The sequence below is a fragment of the Papaver somniferum genome, unplaced genomic scaffold (genome assembly GCF_003573695.1).
Source record: "Papaver somniferum cultivar HN1 unplaced genomic scaffold, ASM357369v1 unplaced-scaffold_158, whole genome shotgun sequence".
In the NCBI taxonomy this organism is placed as follows: Eukaryota; Viridiplantae; Streptophyta; class Magnoliopsida; order Ranunculales; family Papaveraceae; genus Papaver; species Papaver somniferum.
Window position 1 is genome coordinate 2,619,671 of NW_020625264.1, and position 22,665 is coordinate 2,642,335.

Here is a 22,665-nt window from a genome sequence, read left to right on the forward strand (position 1 = left end):
GACGAATCACGTCCCGTTGACCGAATTTTAGACCGAATCTGGATTTTACAAAACCGTATAATATTCGTACGTTTGCCGTTCCGTACGTTTGCCGAATCCCGAATTGCTAACTAGGGTGTGATAATACTAATGGATTACGTTTGAAGCTCATTAACACCAAATTATTTATTAACTATCTTTTTTATATTCTAGTTCTAGTATGTTTTCTAGTTTAGTTCTAATCACTTTTCCTAGTTCAAGATTTCTTTTTCTTAGTTTTGGCTTCTTTAATTCCAAGTTTTGTTGGATTCCCTTTTCCTAATCTTGGTAGTATTGGGAATCATTGAAGCCTATATAAGAACGCCTAGTTCTGTGGAGAAAAAGCATCCAACACCATTCTTATTTCCAAGAAAATTAATTCCAGCAGCAATGTCCAATGTAGAAGGTGTTATGTCTGTAATAAGAGCTACACGACCGAATTTTCGCAACGCTCATGATAAACTTGCGTTTGCAGTACACTCAATGTTCTTGAATTCTGGGTATTTTCTAACTGCGACGGGATCAAAAGCTTTTTGTGTTACTACTCTAACTTCTCCACCTTCAGATGATGAGGTTGGAATTGAGGGTTGGAATCAGACTGAAGCTTCCTACGGGTTCGTTTACTCGAAAAGTAGTAGTAAGGACGGTGTCAAGTTTAGAGTATTAGTTAAGTTCTTGGTAATGGGAGATTTCTTGGTGGTTAATTCAATGAGTAGTAAATACCCTAATAAAGAACCTCTCAGTCTTCAAATCAATGTTAATGATTACAACCAAGGAGGAGATGGTGAAAGGGCGACAAATTTCGCTGACCAGTTTAAGAATTTCGATGAGCTTGTAAAGAAGTTGCATATGGAGATATTGAGCAAGCTTGAAGATACGCCATACGAAACAACTGAGAGCAGCAGTTCCTCATCCTCCTGCAGCAGTTCCTCATCCTCCTGCACTCCAAGTTTTGTTAAGTGTCTTGATGACGTGTTGATTAGGGGACGGAATAATGCAATCAGCTCGAGGCCATCCATCCCACATCCTGATGTAGGAATTTTGAGCAATTCGGATTATATTATATATAACCGTAAAAGCCGCTAAACATGGTGATGAGGTGACAACCTCGAATTTATTTATTTTTCGTTTGTTTTCTTTTCTGTACTAGTTCAGGCCCAACTAAACATAGTCTCATCAATGAATGGCTTAAAACAAGATTCATTACGGGAGGAAGAGTGACACATATAATTCATTCAAGTTCTTTCTACTATTTTTTTTTTTTTTATTTTGTATTTTTGATCAGTAAATAACATGATATTGACCAGTCTCGAACTCAAATTAGTGGTATATTTCAATAACTTTACCTAATAAGGATGTAGTCTGTTTCCTAGTTTAGGGTTTTCTTTTCTTAGTTCCAGCTTGTTTCCCATATATTACTTCCTTTTCTTAGTCATAGTATTATTGGGAGTCATTGAAGCCTATATAAGCACATCTAGAATTGGTATTGTCGAGAAAAAGCATCCAAACACCATTAGTATTCGATTTCAAATTTAGAGAAAATTCCGAGCACTATCAATGATGGCCAACGAAGAAGTTGTTATGGCTGTAATCAGAGATGCACGACTGAATTTTCGTAATGCACACGGTAAAGTTGGGTTCACAGTACATGCAATGTTCTTGAGTTTAATGGCACCTTCAAGATCAATCTTAGCTTATATAAAGACAACTCTCTTTATTGATGTTTAGAAAATCTCTCAAAACTAAACACAAAGGTCTAATCTTGCTCATATGATCAACCACAATTTTGGTGATCATATATATATAGAACTATGAATTCTTTTTCCTAGTCCTATTACTTTATTACATGTCTTTCCTTTTCTTAGAACTAGATGACCTCTAATTCCCTTAGGATCATCAATTGCCTTTTCTTATCCTAACCAACTTGTTAGAGATTATCTTAGTCTTAATGTTGAAGTTTAACCAACATTCTCCCCGTTAAGCTTCAACCTTACCCGTGACATATCTTGTACTCCAATCAGTTGTCTCACTTCTTCAAACTTGATCCGACCTAATGCCTTTGTCAATATATCTGCTTTCTGCTCAGTTCCTGGTATGTGTTCAACGTTGATGATCTCCTTCTCGATGCATTCTCGTATGAAATGAAACCTTTTGTGAATGTGTTTCGTCTTCCCATGAACCACTGGATTTTTAGTGAGTGCAATTGCAGACTTATTATTAATCTTGATGAGAACTTTTTCAGGTTCTCTTCCTTTGATTTCACCCAACAGTTCTTGTTTAGCTGCTTCTGTTGCGGCCATGAACTCAGCTTCGCATGATGACAGAGCTACTGTGTCTTGCTTCTGTGAGCACCATGTGATAGGTGCATCTCCTAGGTAGAAGATATGACCTGTCGTACCTTTTCCATCATTTTGGTCAATATTATGACTGCTGTCACTATACCCAACAATTCCTTTTGATCCTCCTCGACCATACTTCAATCCACAGCTGATTGTTCCTCTTAGATATCTCAATTTCTGCTTTATTACATCACCATGAGACTTGTGTGGACTCTTCATATAACGGCTTGCTACTCCCACAGAGAAAGCCAAATTTGGTCTTGTGTGTAATAAGTATCTTAGGCATCCAACATTTCTTCTATAACTCATTGGATCAATCTCAGCTTCTTCTTGTGCCTTTGAAACTTTAAGTCCAAACTCCATTGGTATCTTAGTTGGATTACAAGTTTCAAGTCCTGCTTCTTTCAGAATTCTTCTTGCATAATCTTCTTGTTTAATCTGAATCCCATCTACTCCTTGATGTACTTCTACGCCAAGGTAATAAGTGAGTTTTCCGAGGTCTCACAACTCAAACTTTGATGACATTTCTCTCTTGAACTCATTGATCACCTTAAGGGTATTGCCAGTCAAAAATAGATCATCTACATAGGATGCAATCACAAGAAGCGTTCCCTTTTCTTCTCTTCTGTATACTGATGTTTCTTTAGAGCACTTAACAAATCTGATTTCTATTAAGATTTGATCTAACTTTGTATTCCAGGCTCGAGGAGCTTGTCTTAGACCATATAGAGAACGCGCGATAGAGAGATATGCAAAATAATTGGGAGTTATGAAATATTATTCACATCCTTAAAGTCATTCTAATGGGTGTTTTGTAGGGACGAAAATGCTAAACTATAAAAAAAAATTAATAAATCTAAAAACCCAAGCCTATTCTTCTCATACCCCCATTCCCTTTAAACTTTTTTTCCCCCTTGACGGTTATCTTTGGAAACAATATTTTTTCCTCCATCATCGATTTCAACATGATTATATTGTTGCTTCAAAAATTTCTTCGGCTATTAATATATCGATTATATAAACTTGCCTCCTCGATACAAACCTAATGATTGATTATTATTGTTTTAAAAGAACTCGTTTAGGTTTAGTATCCAAAATTGTAACCGAAAATTTTCAGTTACAGTTAATGCCGACATTGTATTAATCATGGATACAATGCCGATTTTGCGTACCGGCATAGTTTTAGTATTAACATCATGCCATTTTACAATGTCAGTATTATTTTCAGTATGAATACCATGCCGGTAGTCAAGGTTGTAGTTTTTTGAATTTTCGCATGTGCATATGCCGGCATAGATCAAAGACCATACCAATATTCTTTATTAAAATCTAAAAAGTATAAAAGCTACTGCTAGTACCAGTAATGTAGATATTACTAGTATGTGCACAGGGACTTACATGGTTGCCATTTCCGATGTCAAATGTTTTTGCTAAAGTTTGTTTGAGTTCCTTCAAAACAAGGTTGACCTGCGTATAGTTCTGTAACCTGTACGCTAGAGCAAGTCACGAAGCATCATCCAACATCCAGTTATCAATGATTTGACTTGGTGGGCTTGCATTTTTGCTTAATAAATTGGCAAGATGCTAAGGGGTTTTTCTAGTATGAGACTATGCTTTGTCCAACTGCGTTTAAAACTGATTTTTTTTTTTCTGGTTAGACTTTTACCTCTCCTGGCATTGTTGTCAAATATTGGAGTATGCTGGGATTCTATCTCGGTATTGTATTTTATTTTTAAAACAACGCCAGTATGGTAAGTCATAAATTTCCTCTAGCCGGCATGCTCAATAGGAATCTACAAATGCCGATAGCAAATGAAAAGTGTAATATTTTCCCCAATTTCCTACGATGGCTGATTGAACTATTCAGTTGTTTGCAGCCAGATAAAGAATTTGGGTTGCCATCATGTAATTTAGGTTATGCAGATCAAATCTTTCACCTGATATTGGAACATGCATTTCCATCTACTCTTGTTTTGTCTGATACTATTATTAAATGATTCTAAACCTCACAAAATAGAACCAACCAACGATGAGAAGTTTTTCCAAGAGGAATTTGGTCATCTTCACTAACTTCTCCTTACCGTTCAACGTGAGAGCTTTATTTATCTAGGCCTTTAGGTCTTTAGATGTGATAGATTAAAGAAAACCTACGAATTTACATTTATGGAGTTTGAAGATGTGCAATCCAAAATGACGAAAGAACAAACATTGGAAAGGTAACATTTGTGTTTAACACGGGGTTTATTAAACACGTGGCTATTTTCCACGTTTTGTTGGTAAAAATTTAGAAACAAATTATCTAGGCATGAGTGGTTAACTGGACGTTAAATCATGATATTCTTCTGGTTCAGTTGGATAATTTTGAAATCTATTGTAGGGGCTCCAAATATTGAGTTCTAAGTGCTCATAAGATGACAAAATCTGGTTTCCAAATAGTAATCAACAAATCCACTTATCCAACTTTTATGTAATGGCTAAAATGTTCTCTATGAATTATAAAATTAATTAAACTAAATAATATTAATAATTAGATTAGACTAATTATTTGGTTTATAGTTAGCATGAACCAAAACTTTTTTTTTTTTTTTAAGAGTGAAGGAGAAAGAAAATGTTTGAGAAAAACCTAGAAATTTAGGTTTTCTCAATCCAAATGAATAGTTATAGTAAGATTAGTGAGTTAGGTGAATCCTCATCTATCAAATAAAACAACTATAGATAATCAAGAATATCTAACCCAACCAAAAACTCAACCTATACATGAATAATATGAGCAATATTATGAATTTGAAGAACCAAAAGAAGATTAATATCAAGAACTGAATGCTCAACAGGGTGAGGTATACCTCTAATTCAACTCCAATAACATTGTTTTTTGCTTTTAATCGCATGAAGTAGAAAGTTGGATTTTTTTTGTTTTTTGAAAACCGTCAAATACGAACCCTAAGCAACATACAGTGTGGAAAATTTACATACCCCACCGTAGATAAGCTATACAGTTTGGAGAATTCATCCTTCCAAAAAGTAGAAATTTTGAAAATTTAAATTTCCCTTGGAAGTTTTCTCCATAATACAGCATATGCTCACCCAAATCATCATCAGCTAACCAACAATGAATTTTTAAAGCTACTCTAAATTTCGGATCTATATCATTTTTCACTGTGACAAACTTTGGGTGTGCAAAAATACCCAAAATAGACCCATCAACTGAATGTGCACAAAAACAAGAAAGTGTGAAGAAGACCAGAAATCCTGAGACTAAACATGATGATTATATCGGAAGGAAGAAGCAGCCTTGAAAGCTCGATATTTTTTAACGCTTTTGCCTTGATAGTGTTTTATAGTGCCAGGAATTTAAGTCAAAAGATTTCATGAATATTACAATTTAGGTGATAAATGTAATAAAAGGTATGTGGTATGACAACATGTTCCTTAATTAGAACCTGATTAATGTAAAATTGGTTGTACCAAAATTTTGTTTCTATGTTGAAAAAATTAAAATATTTTTGTCTTTCTTTTCATGTGAACTTTATATATTTGCAGCGTATATATTATTTTCTAGAATAAATATCTGAAAATATATGAAAATACGGCCGAAATTTGCAAGAAATAGCTTGGTTGCACATATATCATTCTTGTGAATCTATCAGTAGTTCACTCAATGTAATAGTCTCAAAGGGCTTCCCAAAAGACGGCATACTCTGAGCTGACAATGATAGTTGTGCGGATACTTCTTGCATAGTTGGCCGAGTACGAGGATCACTACGTAAGCATGAAAATCCAACCTGCACAAAATACATTATTTGCTTTTTCACCAAATCTCCTGGTGCTTCAATGCACTTGTCCAAGATGTCTTTCAACCTTACATCTTGTCCCACAGTACTAGAAGCCGAAGACAACAGTAGGTGGGCAGGAGGGAGTAATGCAATGACATCGGATGGATGCCTCCCCATTAGTACTTCTAACATGACCACGCCAAAGCTATAAACATCGCACTTATCCGTTACTTTCATCGTATAGGCAAGCTCTGTGGCAATATCCTAGTGGTTAATAATAGGGAGCAAGAAAAATATTAGACAAACAAAATTTGCTAAGATGTACCTGGAGCGACATATCCATATGTTCCAGCAAGTGAAGTCCAATTGGATGAATCTGGCTTCAAAATCCTCGGCAGTACCGAAATCAGAGATATGTGCGTCGTAATCTGAATCCAACAAAACATTGTTGCTGGTTACGTCCCTGTGAACTATGGCTGGTGTGCAGTCATGGTGCATGTAAGAAAGTGCATCAGCCATTCCCTTTATGAATTTTATTCTCTTTGCCCAATCAAACTCCGCTGCTCGTTCTCCGTCAAATAAAATATTTTTCAAGCTTCCCCTTTCTATAAACTCGTACACCAAGAATGAAATTCCTCGTTCTAGATTAGAACAGTAACCAAAGAGTTTCACGATGTTCCGGTGACGAGTTTCTGTCAAGGCCTGCACTTCGCTTTCGAATGCCTTGAGATCGACTATTTCAGAATCTTCACCTGACAAGTGAAGTTTCTTCACAGCAACAACCTGACCTGTCGATAACTCTGCCTTGTAAACACTCCCATACCCTCCCGTCCCAATGCAATATTTGGTATCAAAATTCTCTGTTGCATCAAGTATATCTTCAAACACTAGTTTCCCATCATAATTCCATATCGAGAATAGATTTATCCCAGTATTCGTAGCTTTAGATTCATCTTGATGTTCAACATTTCTACCTAATCTTTTTCGGAACCGAAAAAGAAAAGCAAGAACTACAAAAAAAATGAACAATAAACCGAACAATGGAACTAGAATTTTTACGCCTGCAAGTTTGTCAGAGTTGGCCTCCTGTATTGCATTCGTAACCGAGGAATTACATGGTCTCAGACCACCAGAGTGATTACCACATAAACCTCGATTGCTCCTCAATGCATCAATTGAAGCATCCGTAAAAGCCTTGATGTTTGGAATAGGACCGCTTAATTCGTTATACGAAATATCAACAACGGTCAAGCTAAGCATTTCACTAAAAGAGTTCGGAACTGAACCCGAAAGCTTGTTGTGAGATAGATTTAGCTCTACCAATTTGTTTAATTTTCCAAGATCGGATGGTATCTCCCCTGCAAGCTCATTTTGACTGAGATCCAATTTATACTGTAATGAATCCAAGTTTCCAATCTGAGATGGAATGTATCCGAGTTGTCTGGGTATCGGTCCGATGAGCTTATTATCTGACATGTCGAGATATTTCAAGGAAGATAAGGTTCCAAATGTAGAATGACATAAAGAAGTAGGGATCGGACCGACGAGATTGTTTTTCTGTAGTGCCAAGTCTGCAAGAGACGTTAGTCTGCAGAAAGTTGATTTTCATATAAGAGTAGATAGGTCAGGTTGCTCAGATTACACAAAGAAGTAGGAACTGAACCAATAATTTGATTATAACCAATGTCTAGTCCGCGCAAACTTGTAGCGGAACCTATTTCTGGTGGGATATATCCAGAAAAATTATTGTAAGAAAGATCAAGGTAGGCTAGTTTCGAAAGGTAACTTATCTGAAAGGGTATGTATCCGAAGAATGTGTTGTTGCGCAAGTTGATACTAAATAAGTTGGCGAAAGATGAAAAGTTGAAATTAAGGAGTGTACCTTGAATGCCCAAACCTTTTAGTTTCAAATCCGTGATGCTTCCCTGGCTGTTACAAGTGATTCCGTACCACTTGCACGGACTCGTTGTAATCGCAGTGGAATTTATCTTCCAAGAATTAAGCACAGAGTGAGATATATTAAGACTAGATTTCCACTTGAATAGAGCTTCTACTTCTTCTGCTACCACTACCCGTAATTGTATTTTGCGAGTTAACGAAGAATGATTGGAAGAAGATGAATCAAACGAAACAACATCAACTATGTAAAATGAAACCAGCAGTAGTGCCACCATTAACGAATTAGCACTAGTAAATTTTACTCCTAAAAACATTTTTTAGAGATGACTTTTGAGTTATGAATATGGTATTCCAAGGTTTTTTTGTGTAGTGCCTCAATTTACAGAAGTCTTTGAGGACTTCCCCAGTTTCTACGTTAGTGGGGAAAAAATAAATGAATGGACCACTGAAAGATTCTCAATTACTTGACTTATATAGTGTAAACACACTGATATCGAAAGAAATTATTATACATTGAGTGTGATAATTGCACCATATGGTGGTGGTGCCGACCAAGTAAGATCACTTGTGATGCATTTGTCCCGTTCACAATACTGTGAAAAGACTTTAGGTTAAGCTCAAGGCCTAGACATACCGACCTAAACTAGTTGACCGGGTTCATTCAACTCTCTAGACCGAAGTTCAGTCGTTTCTTCAAAAACCCGACACCAACACCAACTATATATTATGGCAAGTGGAAACCACTGTTCAATAGTGGAAGAGCTTTTTCATTGACCTCCTACGTTGCCGCAGATATTTTTTTAACAAAAAAGCCAGATTTCGATGTACAAACATATCTCTCTGCCGTCTACACATTTGAAATCACAACTGCAATTTATTCCCTACGTTAAGGTCAAAGGGTAATTAAGAACATTTTTGGTACGATTTTCAAAACAGAGAAAACAATAAATAGGAGAAAATGTGTTCTGTAGGGACATTTTAAAAAATTATACCAAACAGGTTCTAAACATCCTTCAGTTTTCTAATTCCGATCTATATATTTCTGATTTTTGTTACAGGGAAAGCCAAAAATTATGGGGGAAAGCTGACTTTAGTAAAAGGTAGTTGACTTAGAGTCAATATGAGGGATAACCAGTTTTAAACTTGTTAAAATACATTCATGAGACATAAAGACAACAAACGCAATCACTTAGTTTCCCAAACCAACCAGAATTTTGCCGTTGAAATTTCTGAGCGAAGGTTCTGCCTTTATTTCGACACCATTTCGGGTAGTTCTTGTAGTTCTTGTTATGATCACAGATGAGACTTTTCCAAACGCCTTCAAGGTTACCCGCAGGACAGTATGTATTGGCTGCTGATACCCTCTCTGCATAAACAAAATAAATAAGTTCCGAAATAAGAAGATTAAGGATGCGCTAGCTAGCCATTCATATATGAGATGTTGTATTAATGGCAAACAAAGAAACTATTGCAAAGAGAAGAAGCAACCAGGCTTGGGAAACTACCTTCATGATTATGATTATAAGAGACTTTAGAATGAAAATAAAATTATCAAAATGATTATCGTCAATTTTATTGGAAAATATTACCAATAACTTAGCAATGTTATCATTACCAATGACATATGATTATAAGAGACTCTGGTGGGCTGTTTTAATTGAGCGCGGGTTTGTTGTCTATTTTATTGGAAAATATTACCGAATATATCGATTATCACTGGTTTTCTTAACTCTTAAAATTATGAGTTCTCTTGTCTGAAAAAAGTATTTCGTCGCATATGTTGGGTTTATTTATCAATGTTAATTTTTCTCCTTTAGATTACACATGTAGAATAACATACAATTGTAAAAATCTTTCACTTAAAAATCTTGACAAAATAAGTTCTCACATTAAACGATGATGAAATCTTTGTTTTCTACTGACCGGAGTACGCCTTTTCTAATGCAGAAGCTCTGGTTAGGGCACTTGACATAATTCTATCTGTTGGAATATTAAAAATTGGGTTTACATCAACTACTTAACCGTTCATTAGTAACATCGTCAAAGAAAAGGTAAATGGACAACACTTTTATCAAAGTTTTAACCTAATTAATTTAGTTGCAACATATTTTCACAAAATACTAAATTATATTTTAATAACACCGTCCACGTGGACAATCCTTCCATTAAACCTACAAAATTTTGTTAAAAAAAAAATCTCAACATCTTCATTGTGAAAAGATATACCAAGATAACCCGCGACAATCATGGCCCATCTGCAAGAGTTGGGAGCTGCGTAAACATCCAGTAGGATAGACGTGGACTAATGTAATGGGTTTAAGTCATGCATCAGTTTGGTGACTTCACGTATGCAAGCTAATATAATTGCTAGCTCAAATCTAATCAATTCCGAACCTTATTATAGATTAGTCTTCTCCAGTAGACGAGGGTCCCCACATATTAGCTTTGTCCTGTGCACGAGTGTTTAGCTCACGTGGCAAAACATAATTTTATTTGGGAAGCATTAGTGCTGAATTGACATGTTGAATTTCTTTATTGCAGAAGAAACCGATTATTTTTCAAGGATTAGTGCTGATTAGTTTATTTCGGCATACAAGTCATGCATATCAGTAACAGATCCCGTTATCATAGCTTAGATAATTTCAAAGCTTGATATAAGGTGCCTTTAAAATGCTATCATCAAGTGAATATAGTTTTTTTAACCAGTTAACTAGGTTTTTACTTTTACATAGTAGAAAGTTGGATACTCGGAAGAACGATTTATCGTGCGAAAATAACTAAAACATGGGCTTACTGATAAGAAACTCTGGGATTTTGTAGTTTCACTTTTCTTTTTTGATGGACGAAAGTCAACGGGGGACATAGGCGACTGCCTGTGTGGCTTACTGGTTTGGTATGGTCCTGGCTGAAATTAAAGAAAAGACATCGCATTAGCCGGAATTTTGGTAATCCTCTATGACTCTTTTCCTACGCGATCATTATATACCTCGACAAGTCGTTCAATGTGTCAAATAAAATCTAACGATTCTCCTTTATTGCAGATAGCAATCAGGGGTTGCATCGTGAATGGACTTTCCTTCTTGATTTTTCCCTCATAAACTAGCTTTGTTATTGTTTTTGTTGCATTGTTATCTATATAAACCGGGAACCAAGATTGTGGGGTTCATACTTAAGACCATAAGCATTGCATAGAGACTTCGGACTCTGAGGTCCACGACGCATCATAGGAGCGGTGATGGAACTGGTACCGCAGTGGGCGCAACTGCCCAATTTATATATAGATTATAGGTGAATGAGAAAAGAAAAAATAAATATAATGCGCACATATTTCCTATTTTTTCTCCACCTTTTTGATGCATCGAAACAAGGCGGTACGAAGCCCTGCCATTCCAAATTAAAAATACATCGTCATGGGACGGGGTGAAATCCCGTGCGTACCCAATCAAAAATATGATGAAAAAGAAGAAAAAAAAGCTCGATGCATAGCACGGATACATATCTAGTTGTACATGTAAAATAACATACAATTATAAAAAAAAAATGTGATACATTATTCTAGAGGTAAATACTTTAGTTTTTGTATATTTCCATAATTTGAGCATGTTTGACGAAAAATTGCAGAGGTTGTAGGGTAAGACAATAGGTGATCGTGAAGATATCTATACTAATATGGATGGATTAGATTTTGAAGAGCCCGGCACTTATTCAATTGAAAACAGTTTTAGCATGCATGAAGCTATTCTTAAGAGGTTAAACATCTTATTTATTGGAAAATAAATATTAAGTCAAGATGATCATGTAAAAATTACCTTGAACATCTTACATGATTTGTGTGAGACAATCATTTGATGCTAACTTGGGAAGTTTCGGATTGATCAATTAACCACTTGAAAATTACTTGAAGCTAGTGGTATATATAAGATTATTATTGTTGTCTTCTAAGGATGTTTCATTGATTGAATGAGAGTTTTAGAACTACTACCAATGTCTGGTACGAGAGCTGTGAAGTACTAGTTCAGGTCTGGTACTCTTGTTTGCGAACTGTGTTTACGATCGGGTTTACCTGTGATAGGTCCGTAACTGTGGTTTCCTAAAAGTGTTTCCGTACGGCATGACTAGGCAAGTCCAGAACTATGATTCCCATACGCAGTTTGTAAGCACAGTAGTTAGGTTCTAAAATCGGTAAGTCTGACAAATCATACTCGTATACTCAGGTTCTTTTACGAACTCGGTTAACGAACTAAAGTCCCTGGAAATTTAATGAATTCAGGTATCGAACTTGCATTGCAAACCGTGGAATTATGTTCATGAATTGGTTCTCATCGGTATTTTTTTTCTCAATCAACGTGCACATGTGGTAGCAGTATTATAAGTTTCTTTCAGGTTGCATATCAATATCTCACAGAGTCATACTTGCATTTTGTTGTGATGTGTCAAAAATTCTTACATGTTGTGCCGTATCGTGTCAGGCGATGTCCTGTATTGTACCAGAGAAGCTTACAAATGGATAAAATGTGGTAAAAAGTGCATGTAATTTTAATATATTGTGCAAGTAAGTCGGATATAATTACCTTCTTCATTTTTGGGGTTGAGCCTTGCCGGATAAGGATGATTAAGAAAACTCTCCGGGATAGGATGGTTATGATAACCCGATTTAACTTCACTCATATACCACACTTGCTTTTCTTGGTTGAAATTAAATTGACGTTTGAAATGACACCCGGTCTTCTTTGTATGAATAATTTTTTTTTTCCTTGCGGTCTTTGGTTGACACTCATAACCTTTTCTTTGATGACTCTCATATTTCCCACTAGACTCGTAAACCATTTCAAAGCTGAATCTTTTAACTTGTTTATTTTAGACTATGATACACTCCTTCTTTAACCCTTGTTCTCGATCCCACTTCCTTGCATCGTTTAAATATTTTCATTCAAAGTTGATGGCATAGTGAACACTTGTATTCTCGGACAAAATATCCATAGCTACGAGTTGATCTTCCATTGGTTCAGGTAGAAAATCGAGTTATAAATATGAAAAATATTGCAAAGGTTAGAAAAATGCATCTGAAAAAAGAAACATACGGTTTGGAAGAAAAACAACAGTAAGCCGAATAAGGTATGAAATTTAAAACCGTAACCTCCCCTGAGAAAGACTACGGCAGGGAAAACAAGTTTACACAACCATTACAGACCCTATTCGAGTAAATTTTCCTTGTTCTTGTTGGTTCAAGAAATTGTGTAAACACTTAATGTACGTGACTTCGGCAATGGAGAGACAGCTACACTGTTGATTACTAAGGATTTCGATTTCTCCTTTCCTGCAAATATTACAATTCCAATAAGTACCCACATTCAATTTCTCATTCCCTAAACCATCATTGTTGGTTCAGTAGCGACACTTGTTTGTTTCTTAGTATCTTACTAACATCTGAGCTAGATTGAAGTTTATGATTAGGCGGCGGTTCGGGTCGGGTTACAGAAGGTGTGACCCGTACCCGACCCAACATATGACGGAGTTGGCTTAATTCGCTATTGGTGGGTCAGGTCCATCAGTTACGGCGGGTGGTTCAGCGGGTAGAGATATAAGGTTTCCTAGCTCGTGAATAGTAGTTGATGCTCTCAAAAATGCAAAATTAGGTTCATATGGTTTGTCAGTTACATCAGGTGGATCAGCTTGCAGTGAAACCGGAGATCCCTCTAATGATGAGTTAACCGTTCCTGGAACATTAATTGGTGATCCTAGAGCTAGAAATCCTGGGTCACCCGATCCATTAAACCCCATATCGAGAGCTAGGCAAGAAATAAGAGTTCAAGTCTTTGAAAGCGTATAATAGGATAAAACATGCCTAAATTGTTATATCATATCTCGGTTGAACCCAACAAGCATTGGTATGTCAATTTTGGTTGTCATATTTTAGTGAACCAAAACTCATTGAAAGAGTCACTTGATTATTTACTAGAGTCAACTTGTATGGGTTATCCAGAAAGTTACTAGCATATGAGACTTACAAGTATTACGTGAAGACTTGAAGAATGTGAAGAAGTAAAGAGATACATCGACGACATCATCCTTCCTCTTGAGGTTAGTAATATTTTACTTGAACTGTTTCATACCTAACGTATCTTTCAAGTCATGCATATAGAAAACATAACTGCGAAGCTGTGAATGATTATACTCTAGTTAAACATAGTATTAAGGAATTACAATACGAAGTATAACATCCATCTTTTGAACTTCGTATATAAGACATCGACATAATCGTACGAATGCTATTATGTTATGTATGGGTATGGGTGAAGATTTCGTCCTATGAAACAATGTTTTACATTCGTTTAAAGGAAGTACAACTCATAAACTTGTTTTGTAAATCGAAAGGAAATCGCTAGGCTTATTGGTATTGTTATTCATTGAAAATCTTTGGATTACCGATATGTGTGTTTAGTATAACCGCTCATAACTTGATTATGTATCTTGGTAAAAAAATTCACAATGCATGACTTTTATTAGTGAAACCGATCTTAAATAATCACCTGAGATGGTATGATCGATATTTTGTAATTGGTATGACCAACTCTAGACATTGGGTAACCGATCCTAGTAAGAGGTGTAACCAATCACAAGTATGTGAAATCGATCCTTGTAAGAGGTCCAACAAGTCTTAGTAATTGGTACCAATCCTATGACTTGTGCAACCGACCACAAGTAAATACCATAATAATGTGGTAACCTATCCTAGTACCTAGTCAACCAATTTTTGGAAAGCTAGTGTGACCGATCCTAGTACCCACATGGAGGTAGAACTGAAAAGCTTTGCGTTTTGGTAGAACCGTTAATCCCATGATTGGTGATTTGATAGGATAATTAATCACATATTCTTGGAAGTCAGATGAACCAATTTTAAACTTGTTTGGAAGTGTGGAAAATCGGTTCCAAGATTGTAAATATTAAAAAGGATTTACAAAGTAAAGGTGTCGACATACTTTTAACATGTGCAATAATTCTTACCTTTTATTGTTCAAAGATATTCCTTAATAACTAAAGGAGAATCCCGGATCGAAATAAACTGAGAATCTTTTAACACGGTTTTAGATTTTATATGCTTTTAATTTCCAGCAATTAAATGCATATCTTTAGAAAATAAAAATTGGTAATGTCATTACTAATTGGAGATTTTCTACTGAGATTTTGGTCATATTTGGACAGTGCATTTCCAGGAATTATGAAAATCGATTTTGGCTTTATTGCATATCTTTGAGAATATTCGGTTTTCGAAAGTCCTTGGTCTATAAATATTGAAGTTTGCATTTCTAGCAAATTAATCCTCAGATCCAGCAAAACTACCTAGTTGTGTTGTTACTGGTGGAGCCGTCTATTCGGAGAAGATAGTACTCGCATTGTTTCATGCATGTCGTCGCCTCAAACCATATTTCCAAGGGAGACAGATCGTAGTCTATTCTGAATATCCATTAAAGAAAATCTTGGAACGTGTTGATGATTCCAGCTGACTAACCATATGGTCAAATTTCCTGGGGGTGTATGAAATCAAGTACGAAACTAGAACTGCAGAGAAGGGACACGCTCTGGATGCACTTTTGCAGATTTCCATGTGGACGACATAGAAACAGTTACCGAATAAGAAGAATTGTTGAACAAACCCATAGAGTCAACCACTAATCAGGCTAGGGGCGAGTCCTCAATGGAGATTGATACACCTGAGCCACTATGGATTGCGTTTACTGATGGGTCATCAAATGTTGATGGAGATGGAGTTGGATGTGTCATCCTTACTCCCAAAGGTTCGAGGATCGATAAAGCGACTATATTAGGCTTTCGAGCATCAAACAATGAAGCTGAATATGAAGAAGAAATTATCGTAAAAGCTTTCAAACAGTTAGATGTGAAGAACGTGAAGCTGGTAACTGATTCTATGCTAGTGGTTAACGTGGACCTACAGAGCCAAGGAAGAGAGGATGGCCCTATATATAGATCGTATGAGAGATATGGCAAATGAATTCGACCAATTCTCTATTGGGAAGCGACGAAGGTTAGAAAATAGGAACGCAGACGCTTTAGTATATCTGTCTTCCACAATCGAAACTGATACCACCCGTTTCGTTGTAGTGGATTTCCAAGAGATACCTAGCATCTCCGATGGCCACTTTGTTCTAGCTCTTGAACACGCTAATGGGGGAGAGAGGGTAACTACATCAACACAAGAACATGTCGAAAACGTTGACAACAATATGGATGTTTATAGTCCAGTGATAGATGATTCAGGCAATCCTGTTGAAAACGCTTCAGACTGGCGTCAACCTTATATTAGGTATTTGAAAACCAGTGAACTCCCAGAAGATGAGAAACTCACTTCAAAAGTGAAAAATAATGCATGGAGATATTTAATGATCGAGGGATATTTATACAACGCAAACCTGTAGCTTTGGAGCCATTCTTGCGATGCATATAAGCCGAGGAAGGACAATAGATATTGACAGAGGCTCATGAAGGAATATATGGCAACCATTCTGGAGGATGCAATCTCGAGCACATGATACTTACCCAGGGATATTCTGGCCATACATGAAGAAAGATGTTAAAGAATACGCACAGAAATGTGTGCCATGCCAAGAGCACGCTCCAATTCCTAAAAGGCCCACCAACGAATTTCATCCAGTTGTTAGTCCTTGGTCGTTCGATAAGTGGGGACTAGACATTGTCGGACCACTCCCCAGAGCTACTAGAGGAGTGAAATATGTATTGGCCGCAACTGATTATTTTACAAAATTGGTTGAGGCAGTGGCATTGGTACATGTTACTAGGTACGACGTAAAAAGGTTCAAATGGGAGAACATCGTCTGCAGATTTGGAATCCCACACGAGCCGGTGTCAGACAATATAAAGCAGTTCGATTCCGGAGATCAAAGAATTCTGTGAGAACCTGAACATTCGCCATACTTTTCTGCTCCATAATATGCTCAAAGAAATGGGCAGGCGGAAGCGACAAATTGTTTTATTATGACAATCTCAAGCAAAGGCTAGAAAAGGCAAAGGGAAGGTGGACAGAGGAGTTCCCTGGAGTCTTATGGTCTTACCGGACAACCCCAAAAAGATCCACTGGATTCTTCCCATTCACATTGGCTTATGGAACAGAGGCAGTCATACCCACTGAGGTACACCTAAACCTACCAAGACCCGTGCTGATGAATCTGGAAACAATGAAAGCGTACTGGCTTTAGATAAAGAGATGATGGAAGAACAAAGAGAAACATCTATACAATAATTGGTTCGATATCAGAATGCAATCAAGCTGAGTTACGACCGAAAAGTCAAAGAACGAGCTTTTAAGCTAGGGAATATGTCTTGAAGAAAACTCGAGCAGCCACAATGGAACCAAACTGTGGAAAGCTCGGATCAAACTGGGAAGGTCCATTAATAGTGGACAAGACAGAATCTCGTGGCTTCTACTACCTAAGGAACCTCGATGGTACTCAAGATTCAAAACCATGGAAGCCATGAAATTCGTTCCACTTGAAGAAGTTTTATCATTAGCTAAATTCGCATAGGAGTAGTTTCAAATCCTGTTGTGTTGCACTCTTTTTCCTTTATGATGGTTTTATCCCATTGGGGTTTCCACACAAAAGTTTTAACGAGACAACAGTTGTCGAGCAGTAGGTACTTATTTTGTTATTTATATTCAGAAATTTAATTCAACATTATTTTTGGTGTTCCACACTTTATCAAAATCGTTCGTGTTTAATTATAAGCAACTGCGGAAGTTCGAATCCGCGGTCAGTCCTAAATGGCAAAACAGTACAGTTCAAGTCTATTGTCAGCAGCATCTTTGACACCTCGCAGATAGGTTGAATGCAGTTCGAGCATTTTTACCCCATTCCAAGTGTATCCCCATCAAATGGGACATCAACAAATGTGGCGAAAATTTTCACCTGTCGAGGCATATGAAAATGTACACATCTCAACTCCGCGTGCATCTTGAATAGTAGGATTTCCCCCTGCGCAAATACAAGATAGCAGAAACACTCAACTTCTCATTCCTTGCACGAGCATTAAGCAGCATGATACCACTGCATATTTTCACGTGAAGAAAAAAAGGCAGCGGTTCCATCGTCAACTAATTACCATCAAATTCGTGTTGGAGGTAGAAGTATATTTACCATCCAAACAGGAAGCAGCAACCAAACTTGAGAAATACTCTTACAAACCATCTTCATGATTATGATTATGACAAGGCTTTAGAAATAACTTTAATATTGTGGATTTATGTGCTCAAAAAGATTTATAGTGAAAAATACTGATTCGGATAACGATTAGATCTATATCTGGCGTTCATTTTTATAATCATCATGCCAGAGTCGTGCAAATAAAAAAATGTTAAGCAACAATATGAAAGAGTACAAATTAGTTAATATTTAATTATTGTACATTATTGGGTCAATCACGTTTATTTGAAGTGGATATTTAGTGCGATAATACTAATGGATTAAGTTTGAAGCTCATTAACACCAAATTATTTATTAACTATCTTTTTTATATTCTAGTTCTAGTATGTTTTCTAGTTTAGTTCTAATCACTTTTCCTAGTTCAAGATTTCTTTTTCTTAGTTTTGGCTTCTTTAATTCCTAGTTTTGTTGGATTCCCTTTTCCTAATCTTGGTAGTATTGGGAATCATTGAAGCCTATATAAGAACGCCTAGTTCTGTGGAGAAAAAGCATCCAACACCATTCTTATTTCCAAGAAAATTAATTCCAGCAGCAATGTCCAATGTAGAAGGTGTTATGTCTGTAATAAGAGCTACACGACCGAATTTTCGCAACGCTCATGATAAACTTGCGTTTGCAGTACACTCAATGTTCTTGAATTCTGGGTATTTTCTAACTGCGACGGGATCAAAAGCTTTTTGTGTTACTACTCTAACTTCTCCACCTTCAGATGATGAGGTTGGAATTGAGGGTTGGAATCAGACTGAAGCTTCCTACGGGTTCGTTTACTCGAAAAGTAGTAGTAAGGACGGTGTCAAGTTTAGAGTATTAGTGAAGTTCTTGGTAATGGGAGATTTCTTGGTGGTTAATTCAATGAGTAGTAAATACCCTAATAAAGAACCTCTCAGTCTTCAAATCAATGTTAATGATTACAACCAAGGAGGAGATGGTGAAAGGGCGACAAATTTCGCTGACCAGTTTAAGAATTTCGATGAGCTTGTAAAGAAGTTGCATACGGAGATATTGAGCAAGCTTGAAGATACGCCATACGAAACAACTGAGAGCAGCAGTTCCTCATCCTCCTGCAGCAGTTCCTCATCCTCCTGCACTCCAAGTTTTGTTAAGTGTCTTGATGACGTGTTGATTAGGGGACGGAATAATGCAATCAGCTCGAGGCCATCCATCCCACATCCTGATGTAGGAATTTTGAGCAATTCGGATTATATTATATATAACCGTAAAAGCCGCTAAACATGGTGATGAAGTTTAACCAACATTCTCCCTGTTAAGCTTCAACATTACCCGTGACATATCTTGTACTCCAATCAGTTGTCTCATTTCTTCAAACTTGGTCCGACCTAATGCCTTTGTCAATATATCTGCTTTCTGCTCAGTTCCTGGTATGTGTTCAACGTTGATGATCTCCTTCTCGATGCATTCTCGTATGAAATGATACCTTTTGTGAATGTGTTTCGTCTTCCCATGAACCACTGGATTTTTAGTGAGTGCAATTGCAGACTTATTATTAATCTTGATGAGAACTTTTTCAGGTTCTCTTCCTTTGATTTCACCCAACAGTTCTTGTTTAGCTGCTTCTGTTGCGGCCATGAACTCAGCTTCGCATGATGACAGAGCTAATGTGTCTTGCTTCTGTGAGCATCATGTGATAGGTGCATCTCCTAGGTAGAAGATATGACCTGTCGTACCTTTTCCATCATCTTGGTCAATACTATGACTGTTGTCACTATACCCAACAATTCCTTTTGATCCTCCTCGACCATACTTCAATCCCCAGCTGATTGTTCCTCTTAGATATCTCAATATCTGCTTTATTACATCACCATGAGACTTGCGTGGACTCTGCATATAACGGCTTGCTACTCCCACAGAGAAAGCCAAATTTGGTCTTGTGTGTAATAAGTATCTTAGGCATCCAACATTTCTTCTATAACTCGTTGGATCAATCTCAGCTTCTTCTTGTGCCTTTGAAACTTTAAGTCCAAACTCCATTGGTATCTTAGTTGGATTACAAGTTTCAAGTCCTGCTTCTTTCATAATTTTTCTTGCATAAGCTTCTTGTTTAATCTGAATCCCATCTACTCCTTGATGGACTTCTATGCCAAGGTAATAAGTGAGTTTTCCGAGGTCTGACATCTCAAACTTTGATGACATTTCTCTCTTGAACTCATTGATCACCTTAAGGGAGTTGCTAGTCAAAAATAGATCATCTACATAGACTGCAATCACAAGAAGCGTTCCCTTTTCTTCTCTTTTGTATACTGATGTTTCTTTAGAGCACTTAACAAATCTGATTTCTATTAAGATTTGATCTAACTTTGTATTCCAGGCTCGAGGAGCTTGTCTTAGACCATATAGAGAACGCGCGATAGAGAGATATGCAAAATAATTGGGAGTTATGAAATATTATTCACATCCTTAAAGTCATTCCAATGGGTGTTTTGTAGGGACGAAAATGCTAAACTATAAAAAAAAAATTAATAAATCTAAAAACCCAAGCCTATTCTTCTCATACCCCCATTCCCTTTAAACTTTTTTCCCCCTTGACGGTTATCTTTGGAAACAATATTTTTTCCTCCATCATCGATTTCAACATGATTATATTGTTGCTTCAAAAATTTCTTCGGCTATTAATATATCGATTATATAAACTTGCCTCCTCGATACAAACCTAATGATTGATTATTATTGTTTTAAAAGAACTCGTTTAGGTTTAGTATCCAAAATTGTAACCGGAAATTTTCAGTTACAGTTAATGCCGACATTGTATTAATCATGGATACAATGCCGATTTTGCGTACCGGCATAGTTTTATTATTAACATCATGCCATTTTACAATGTCAGTATTATTTTCAGTATGAATACCATGCCGGTAGTCAAGGTTGTAGTTTTTTGAATTTTCGCATGTGTATATGCCGGCATAGATCAAAGACCATACCAATATTCTTTATTAAAAGCTAAAAAGTATAAAAGCTACTGCTAGTACCAGTAATGTAGATATTACTAGTATGTGCACAGGGACTTACATGGTTGCCATTTCCGATGTCAAATGTTTTTGCTAAAGTTTGTTTGAGTTCCTTCAAAACAAGGTTGACCTGCGTATAGTTCTGTAACCTGTACGCTAGAGAAAGTCACGAAGCATCATCCAACATCCAGTTATCAATGATTTGACTTGGTGGGCTTGCATTTTTGCTTAATAAATTGGCAAGATGCTAAGGGGTTTTTCTAGTATGAGACTATGCTTTGTCCAACTGCGTTTAAAACTGATTTTTTTTTTCTGGTTAGACTTTTACCTCTCCTGGCATTGTTGTCAAATAGTGGAGTATGCTGGGATTCTATCTCGGTATTGTATTTTATTTTTAAAACAACGCCAGTATGGTAAGTCATAAATTTCCTCTAGCCGGCATGCTCAATAGGAATCTACAAATGCCGATAGCAAATGAAAAGTGTAATATTTTCCCCAATTTCCTACGATGGCTGATTGAACTATTCAGTTGTTTGCAGCCAGATAAAGAATTTGGGTTGCCATCATGTAATTTAGGTTATGCAGATCAAATCTTTCACCTGATATTGGAACATGCATTTCCATCTACTCTTGTTTTGTCTGATACTATTATTAAATGATTCTAAACCTCACAAAATAGAACCAACCAACGATGAGAAGTTTTTCCAAGAGGAATTTGGTCATCTTCACTAACTTCTCCTTACCGTTCAACGTGAGAGCTTTATTTATCTAGGCCTTTAGGTCTTTAGATGTGATAGATTAAAGAAAACCTACGAATTTACATTTATGGAGTTTGAAGATGTGCAATCCAAAATGACGAAAGAACAAACATTGGAAAGGTAACAGTTGTGTTTACACGGTTTATTAAACACGTGGCTATTTTCCACGTTTTGTTGGTAAAAATTTAGAAACAAATTATCTAGGCATGAGTGGTTAACTGGACGTTAAATCATGATATTCTTCTGGTTCAGTTGTATAATTTTGAAATCTATTGTAGAGGCTCCAAATATTGAGTTCTAAGTGCTCATAAGATGACAAAATCTGGTTTCCAAATAGTAATCAACAAATCCACTTATCCAACTATTTTATGTAATGGCTAAAATGTTCTCTATGAATTATAAAATTAATTAAACTAAATAATATTAATAATTAGATTAGACTAATTATTTGATTTATAGTTAGCATGAACCAAAACTTTTTTTTTTTTAAGAGTGAAGGAGAAAGAAAATGTTTGAGAAAAACCTAGAAATTTAGGTTTTCTCAATCCAAATGAATAGTTATAGTAAGATTAGTGAGTTAGGTGAATCCTCATCTATCAAATAAAACAACTATAGATAATCAAGAATATCTAACCCAACCAAAAACTCAACCTATACATGAATAATATGAGCAATATTAT

At 36.4% G+C, this 22,665-nt stretch overlaps 2 protein-coding genes across 2 annotated transcripts; one reads left to right on the top strand and one right to left on the bottom strand.

Annotated features, from left to right (window-relative positions):
- Positions 1-6,520: 6,520 nt before the first annotated feature.
- LOC113337182 (MDIS1-interacting receptor like kinase 2-like) lies at positions 6,521-7,920 on the bottom strand (the record flags this gene model as incomplete). Its single annotated transcript, XM_026582887.1, has 1 exon — positions 6,521-7,920. A coding segment is annotated over exon 1 (1,086 nt), but the record flags the coding sequence as incomplete, so codon positions are not given.
- Positions 7,921-18,798: 10,878 nt separating this feature from the next.
- Positions 18,799-19,494, top strand: LOC113337183 (probable proteasome inhibitor). The gene has a single exon (XM_026582888.1). It carries the CDS (start codon positions 18,799-18,801, stop codon positions 19,492-19,494), a length of 696 nt encoding a protein of 231 aa, XP_026438673.1.
- Positions 19,495-22,665: the final 3,171 nt, after the last annotated feature.